This window comes from Patella vulgata, chromosome 2 (assembly GCF_932274485.2).
Source record: "Patella vulgata chromosome 2, xgPatVulg1.2, whole genome shotgun sequence".
In the NCBI taxonomy this organism is placed as follows: domain Eukaryota; kingdom Metazoa; phylum Mollusca; class Gastropoda; family Patellidae; genus Patella; species Patella vulgata.
Genome location: NC_065880.2, coordinates 53,443,478 through 53,452,428, shown reverse-complemented (window position 1 = coordinate 53,452,428; position 8,951 = coordinate 53,443,478). Strand labels below are relative to the sequence as shown.

The 8,951-nt window shown below is 37.5% G+C and overlaps 1 protein-coding gene across 1 annotated transcript; it reads left to right on the top strand.

Moving 5' to 3' along the window:
• The first annotated feature begins 935 nt into the window (after positions 1-935).
• LOC126812368 (sialate O-acetylesterase) lies at positions 936-8,918 on the top strand. The gene is made up of 10 exons (XM_050538739.2): positions 936-1,020; positions 1,775-1,941; positions 2,094-2,273; positions 2,712-2,850; positions 4,813-4,981; positions 5,305-5,414; positions 5,846-5,976; positions 7,018-7,172; positions 7,943-8,141; positions 8,643-8,918. Exons 1-10 carry the CDS (start codon positions 951-953, stop codon positions 8,916-8,918), a joined length of 1,596 nt encoding a protein of 531 aa, XP_050394696.1. The 5' UTR covers positions 936-950.
• The last annotated feature ends 33 nt before the right edge of the window (positions 8,919-8,951 follow it).

Here is an 8,951-nt window from a genome sequence, read left to right as displayed (position 1 = left end):
TTTCAATATTTTCTTAAAGATTATGGTGATGTCCATATTATTGGATAACTTTAACTTCAATAAACCTATTGATTGAAATATTTAACAAACAATACATGGTGTGTCTTTCCGGGTGACTCGAGACGAACATGTGCTGTTTTTGAAGCGTGTTTTCTCTCTTCCGATAAGAGCTCCTAACTAGTGACATCCATCAATGCACAAATTTGTTATATTTCAGGAAAATCGGATAACAGGATAAAAGTAAATGCTGTAATTAAAACTGACATTGCGTTAGATAAACAGGACATAAAATATAAATAAATATAAGAAATGAGCAAAAACAATAGATGGGATTAACCAGGCCATGGCTGGCTTGAAAGGATAACAGTTTAACGACTTACTAGGCAGTTAGTCTTAAAGTGATTAATTTAACAAACATTAGCGATTGGCAGATTATCACTCTATTACACTGCTATGGGTGTCGTATAAGTCTAAGTATTGAACAAACAGTACACAGGGTGCTAGAGTAGAGATACATGTCTTCGGAATGAAATGCAATGGAGTTTAATACTTAGAGAGTATTTTTACAAGCCTGCCGGATGTGTACCCGGGTGCCATCCGAACGACCATGGCAGGCACACTTTCTTTGTCATCCTCGCAGGCGCCACCTTACCGAAACCTTACAAAATGATCTCATAATGTAGGCATTTGTTGTTTTTTCGGATAATCTACGATATTGAAGTAGGTTATTGTGGATGATTTAGTAATCGACTCTCAGGCTAGATATGCCACTAAATCAAACACACCAAAATATATCATGCAACGTGTCCCGTGTCCAGATTACATTGTTGAGAAAACACACCTTTTAATCTCTTCAAATCGTATGATAAAAACCTTGACATAAATAATAGTATGGAAACCAAGCCTAGTTACCAGAAATAAGCGATATAACTTCACACAAGACTGGCGAAATGGCAGGGTCACATATTTTGTCAACAGCGTTTATAATAACCGCATTTGCTACCCGGCTGGTTATTCCAGGTAGAGTTAATTTATTTTTGAGTACATTAATTTTCAAATAATAATACGAACAACCATTTTTTTTTTGTTATCTCAGCACTTATCTTTGACCAGATTTGATATGGAGCAGTATCGGTTCTGAGCACATTTGACCGATTTTCCCAAATTCGACCTGTAATAGAAAGGGGCACCGGCTCACCAACTTAAATCAGACGATGTGTGTGTGAGAGAGAGAGAGAGAGAGAGAGAGAGAGAGAGAGTCGGGAATTAGGGGTATTGAGTATCGGTTCTGAGCACATTTGACCGATTTTCCCAAATTCGACCTGTAATAGAAAGGGGCACCGGCTCACCAACTTAAATCAGACGATGTGTGTGTGTGTGTGAGAGAGAGAGAGAGAGAGTCGGGAATTAGGGGTATTGACAGTTTTCGAGTTTGCAAAATGAAATGAAATGAAATGGTGTTTAACGTCCTACTGTTCTGCTCCGAACTTGGCTAATGAAGACGGGAATTTCGAGTTTGCGCTCGATGTGATTCAAACTCGTATGAGCGTTATTACACGTGGTTGGTGCATCAGGTAGAAACCTATACAAATGCATAAATTTGACCATATTGAGTTATTAATTTTGTGATTTGTAAAGTCAGACTTTTTTCTGGCGCAAATCGGAGTTACCTACTTTGTCACCTTTACGTGGTGCTGGGGATTGAAAGGGGTAGTCCCATGTTTTACAAGACATCGGAGAATCTTTCTATTATTACGCCATACATCAATTTCAGCACCAACTGCACAGAATGGGTTTTCCTTTGCTTCCTACTACAATGACCATATGGTTTTACAGAAAGCTCCACAAAAATCGAATATATGGGGATATTCTACCAAACTAAACGACATAGTGCATGTTACTATTAAAGGCAGTGGTATAACCCATACCGTTCAAACAAAGGTTAGTTCTGCAAGGTATTCCGGTTGACACAGGTCAGCAGTTGTATTCTTATTTTATTCAGTTGCTATACAGTAATTCAAAATTATATAACTTTTCTGAAGTATGACTTACTATCGCTTTTGAGACGACCCTCCATCTCATATATTCTGTAGGTCTATAAAGGTAGCGAAGGAAAGGGGGTTTGGAAAATAGCTTTACCAGCAGTACCTGCAGGAGGACCATTTACTGTAACAGCCACTTCATCTCTAGCTAACCTTATCCTTGAAGATGTTTTGTTTGGTGATGTTTGGATTTGTTCTGGACAGAGTAATATGCAGTTTACCTTAACAATGGTAAGTTATTTTTAGTTTACTGTGTTTTGATATTCTAAGAACTGGTTGTTGTTGCAATCATCTTCACGGTTATTATGTGTCAGATCCGTTCCGCCTCGTGCCTTCAATCGAGTTGCAAAGATTACAAATAACTGTTAAGATTTTATGTATAAACATAGTTTGGTGCAGTATGTAGTCATAAACAGCTATATGGCAGTCGACAGTGACTAAGTCAGCTCCCATTAATACTTTACTATTGATTATTCAACGGAGACATTTCTAATGAACAACTGGTTTATGAGATATACACCGGAAATAAAACCGGGGCGGAGTTGCGGGATTAGAAGTAAAACATTTATCTTGTATATTTGAGATCCAGTCTTAAAATATAACCATGTATTTATAGACAAAACAGACTTGAATGTTTGCCGTTTCTCTTTCCTTACATAATATATTTAGGGGCTGAACACTTCGGCAGAAATAGCAGATGGGGTTAATTATCCAAACATAAGACTGTTTACTGTAAGAAGGAAAGAATCTAAAACCCGTCAGTACGATCTGATAGATATTGAACAAAACTGGTCTCTTCCCAGTAAAAGTAAGTAGCTCTGTACGACATAAATCATTTAATCATCAGCTGATTTATTACGATGCCATCATAATAGTAAGCATTTGTCATAATTTGTACGTTTCATTATTTTAAATTTTACTATTTTGGCATTAAAATGACTCATATTCCATAATACGGAAATTGCATCTTTACCAAATTATATTTCATTTTTGCCAATTAATTATATTTCATATTTTGCCAAATTATTTTTCATATTTTGCCAAATTATATTTCATATCTTGCCAAATTATATTTCATATTTTGCCAAATTATTTTTCATGTAACACCATATTTATTGCCTAAAATGAGAACTTATATCTGCTAAAGCAGATTCTGTATACTGTATTCGCATTCGCCCCATTTTGTCTGGTATCAGCCAGGCAGTATTGTGCATCGTGGGCTAAATCCAATCCAAAGATCGATTTCAATCTTACACAACATAAAAATGAAATGAAATGAAATGGGGTTTAACGTCCTACTGTTCTGCTCCTTTGCTGGGCTAATGAAGACGGGCATACGCCATACAGTGTGCTATGAGGGAAATTTTGCCCGGTCAGCGGCACTATCGCCTACTCTTATATCGAATTCCAACTGACAAGGGATCTTTTACGTGCATTCCAATGTATACACGGGAACTCGGTTTTTCGTCTCATCCAAAGGACTAGACAGCTGTCCTTGTCAGGCCCTCCGTCCTGCATCACTGACAAGGGGGAACCACGCCGGAAAATCTGGATGAACTTTCTCGGCCAATGCAGGGATCGAACACCCGACCTTCAGGCTAGCGAGCCAGCGTCTTACCCACTTAGCCAAGTGATAGGTCTAAATATATATGATAATTATGCTCCTTTTTACACAGATGGGTCTAAATAATTTGGTGATCGGATAGCTGAGCTCCAGGGCCCGATTCCTAGAAAATTCTTAAGCACGTTCTTGTGCTTAGATTTAAATAGACTTTGCATTTAAGTAAACTTACCTTATTTTGTGTTCCCAGAAAATTCTTAAGAACGTTCTTGTGCTTAGATTTTAAGTAGACTTCATTGTAAGCACAAGAACGTTATTATGCGTTCCAAGAAAAAACTTAAGCACAACTTCGTTCTTAAACATAGTCAGTCTAAGCACAAGTCCCAAGCAAGGTATAGCCTACGGCTTGCTTACCAACCTTAAGTCTGTTTCTGCTTCAAAAAAAGATGGCTGATCGTAGAGTTATTCGACGGCATTTCCGACACCTTTTGATACCAAAGAGACATTATAAGACAGAGAAAATCCTTCTCCAGAAGAAATTAAGAAAAATTCGCTTCTACGTTAAAGAGCATCGTAGTCTCAGTTTATGGTAAACTTTATCAGTCACAATGTGCTTAGACTTATACTTGACTTGTGCTTTCGTAAGAATGGTCTTGAGAATTTTCTAGGGACGGTATTTTATAAGTTTCTTACGTAAGAAAAAGTGAAGCATGACTTTGTGCTTACTTGGAGTTCTTTTAGTCATCATCAGATTTAAAACACAATTTCTGATTCTTTTTCCTGTTTACAAGCAATACGTAATAAGCATTAGTAGCGGACATTTATCGTCTGCTATAGCATACGAGTTCATCAGCAAAGACATCGTCCTGTGTTATCTCCCCAGTAATATGGATATAAAAGGGAATGGCCTAGTCTGCTTTAGATTTCATAGCCCAATTTGTAATAGCATATAAAAATTTTAAACCGTATAAATTACTGGTTTGATTTGATGTTTGTGGTTTGATTTTGTCGTATCACAACACATGTTTGGCGCAATATAGCCCGTTGGGGCTGACGTGCCACAAAACTTCATTTTATTGATAATGTATAAGGTATTTTTCTTTAAAATATTTTCCCATCTTCATTAACCAAGTCGGAGCAGAACAATAGAACGTTAAACCACATTTCATTTTTAAAAAATTTCATGATTATCTTCACAACTTTTTCAAGCATCGCTTGGTGGATCACCGTGGTCTCATTTTTCATCTGTGTGCTGGTTTTATGGCAAAGACCTATATAATGAACTCAAATATCCTATTGGCTTGATAGCATCGTCTTGGGGAGGAACATTGATAGAATCTTGGTCGTCACCAGAAGCGATGAGTAAATGTGGAGCACCGTAAGTCTATTCACTCTATTCTGGGTGCACCTTTAAGGGTTACGTCTAAAAGATTACACCCATTGATTTGACAAATTATATTATTTCCCGACAGTGTGCCGTTTAAAATATTATTTTCTATACAAATTGTGCAATCAAGTGCCATCTGAATAATGGATCGATGGGCGCCTGTGCTGATAAGAACTGTTAGCGACAATAAAAGATTAATTCTTTGAAAGAATAAAATAACCAAACGTTATCCCGGTGATTCTGATATTGTATGCCATGTTAACCACGTAAACATAATAAATAACTTTATTCTCATTTTCTCCTGTAACTTCTAGAATCACATACGGACCACAACCAGGATTTCCCAGAGATCCCAGTGTTTTGTGGAATACTATGATTAGTCCATTCCTTCCGTTTACAATTTATGGTGCTATTTGGTATCAAGGTACGTTGTGGAAAATTATTATTATGTTGTACTAAATCCTTCCAATGTATATGCATTACAGCATGGATTACACGAATTTCAGAGCCACATATAAGTTTAATACGGGTTACTTGTACTGTTACCGTAACCTGGTAAATACTGGTCAGACTTTGAGGAGGAACCCCATCGAAATTCTGAGTCATGCGTAGCTGTCCCGGTCACCGTAATCTTATAAACGGTCTACAGGTTAATTAATATCTCTGACCTTGCAAGCTACCCTTCAAGACTCTCGTGGTGGGCATATATTCGCTCCGAAGCAACTTTTTTTTTCAGTTTATGAATACTGTTTATTATATGAATATGATAAAATTCCGTGCATACCTTTTTAAGATTATCCAAATTGTTTGTTGGTCGAAAGAATTATATCCTAATTCAAATCATATTATTTGAAGGAGAAAGTAACGGTGGCCACGGGGATAGATACAACTGTAGCTTCCCTGCTATGATTGATGATTGGCGAGATAACTTTAACAAGGAATCTGGTGGACAAACTTCTCGAAACTTTCCATTTGGCTTCGTACAGGTATATTCTTTTGTATATCAATTCGTCGTTATTTGTCAAGTGATATTTTGCTGCATTCCTTCGCCTCGTAATGATTTATAGCAGAAACAGAAGGACGAGAGATGTGCAGTAGCTTACGAGCTGAAATCTTTTGGACGTGTAACATTATTGGAAATGCAGGGTTAACCTCAATACCCAATGGACTGCAGAGGGGATATCCAGAAAAGCGAAATACTATATAATAATAATATGTAAATTTATACCGCACACAGTTCCATGCTAGTATGCATACACAAGGCGCTACACAATATGGGTGCCATAATAGGCCGTAAATAGATGAGTTTTAAATTAGATTTGAATTTTTCTAGGCTGGATGACAATTTAATGTTTAGCGGTAATGAATTCCACAGAACAGGCACAATATGAACAAACGATCTGTATCCAAATGATTTTAGTTTATAGTTTGGAATTAAAAGAACATGTTCTTGTTGAGAACGGAATGCACGCCCAGGAAAATATGGTAATAAAAGATCTGCTAGATAGGAAGGTCCATTTCCACGTAAACACTATACGCAAGGCACAAGAGCTTAAAATCTATTCTTGATTAAATTGGTAGCCAATGAAGTTCTTTGAGTGCTGGTGTAATGTGTGAGTTCCTATTTAATCGACTAATGATTCGAGCTGCCGTATTTTGAACGGTTTGGAGTTTTGATATCAGTTTATGGGATATTCCAGATAACAAGCTATTGCAATAGAGTCTAATCTTGTTAAGATGAGCGATCGAGTATGAGCTGCGTCCTTCGATATGAGATGCCGAATGTTTCTGATAGAGCCTAGGTGGAAAAAGTAGGTTTTACAGATATAATTAATCTAACCTTCCACGGAGAGTTCTGAATCGATGTAAACACCCAGATTTTTAACTTTGTTGACTGGTTTAATTTCTGATTCAGCTATTTTCAAAGTTGGTATATCTGATTTTGATAGTGAGTGTTTTGATCCAATCATGAAAGCTTCAGTTTTATCATATTTAATTGGATGTTAACCCCAACAATATATTTTCAGTTGGCGGCAAATAGCAACAACCCGAAATCACTTGGGATGACTGGTATACGATGGGCCCAAACTGCTAGTTTCGGTTACGTTCCCAACGCTCGAATGCATGACGTTTTCATGGCAGTATCATTAGATCTTCCCGACTATAACTCTCCAATGGGCAGGTATGGTAACATCGTTTATATAACTGGGTATAATTATATACGGAATCATGTAGCCACGGTGGCTAAGTGAGTATGACGCTGGTTCGCTAGTCTGGAGGTCGCGGGTTCGCTCCCGGTGTTAGCCGAGAAAGGTCATCGGGGTTTTCCGGTGTGGTTTCCTCTTATCAGTGGTGCAGGGCCGGGGCCTGACAAGGACAGCTGTCTTGTCCTTCGGACGGTATGAAAATCCAAGGTTCTGTGTGCACATTGGCGTGCTCATAAAAGATCCCGTCTTTATTAGCCCAGTGAAATGTCATACAGGTAATAGTTCACTAACTACTAGATTTTAAGGCATCCATAGTCTATATAATTGGGTTGCTATAAATCAGACAGGAATACCCGACCCCAATTTCATGAAGCAGACAACCATTAATTATCCCATTGACTTGAATGTCAACCTTGGTCCCTTTTCCCGGCTCAATCCCAAAATTTTTGTTGGGCTGAACGTTTTGCTCCAAAGTTTGTATCACGTTGACGACTGAAAGTTTGAGATACACAACTTTGAAGTAGGATACTATAAACACGCCACTATCTGCCGAACATATCACCGTAACCAATATCTTAACTCCTTACCCCCTCTAAACCATTAATATTTACCAAAGAAAGAAAAACTATTAATTGAAGGAGCTTCATTCGTGGGTACTGAGATGGTGGAATTTAATAGAGATCAGCCTCCTATATATTTTGAAGATTCTTTGTCATATTCTAGTATCCCCCTTTTGCATTTACAGTATTCATCCTCGACATAAGAAAATAGTTTGTGATCGTTTGGCCCTGGCAGGTTTGTCAGTAGCTTATCATAAAACAGGAAAGAAGTTTCAAGGACCTTATCCATCTAAAATAACCAATCACAAGACAGATTCTACTGTAACTGTTGAGTTTGACCATGGTAACTCACCACTAGATGTAAGGGCCCAGGATGGATTTGAGGTATTCTTTAATGCTGATTGATTTTCAGGGGAATAATAAAAGAAATAATCCCAAATAGTGCCATAAAACCCAATTTTGTATCAAAGTGAGATCCCCCTGTACTAACTGGTTTAGATTTAAAGGAGCATGGTAACATTAAACATTGAAGTGTTTTGATCTGTAGTTTAATTATTGACTTGCAACTATCACTTTCGACAGTGGAACATAAAAACGGTTATATCTCAAAATCGGTTATATCTCATGATCGACTCTATCTATGGGCCTAAAATGAAACCCACGTCAAATTTAATTAAATCGGCGCTTTCAAATTTTTTGCCCAAATTAAAGAACTTGATTCATTTGATAAATCACTATGAGACATACAAGCAGTGGCACTCTAAGGCAATATATTTTTCCATACAAATGGATAGGAATCTCGTGTGTTCACAAATACAACTTAGATACGTTTGCATTTTCCTTTCACTCCCATGATTGATCAGTGACCCACCTTTGTATCTACAGGTGTGTTGTGTGAGTAAAACACAAACAAGTGGATGCAATACTTATGATAAAGATTGGCATGCGGCTCCTGTTTCCAAGTCAACCAAAACCAGTGTTACAACACACTATCCGGATTCGTGTAACCAAAACCTTACTGTCAAAGCTTTGAGATACCTTTGGAGAGAATCGCCATGCATATTTCTGAAATGTCCAGTTTACAGTGTAGAAAATCAACTACCAGCACCACCATTTTTGTACCATTTTCCAGATCTTGGTGATGTTCATATCATAGGCTAATATGACATTGCTTCTATGATTTGTTATTCGTAG

Coding starts and splice junctions, on each gene's coding strand:
- LOC126812368 (XM_050538739.2), top strand. CDS start 951: ATGGCAGGGTCACATATTTTGTCAACAGCGTTTATAATAACCGCATTT. Junction 7,173..7,942: donor TATAACTCTCCAATGGGCAG/GTATGGTAACAT, acceptor TTGCATTTACAG/TATTCATCCTCGACATAAGA. Junction 8,142..8,642: donor GGGCCCAGGATGGATTTGAG/GTATTCTTTAAT, acceptor TTGTATCTACAG/GTGTGTTGTGTGAGTAAAAC.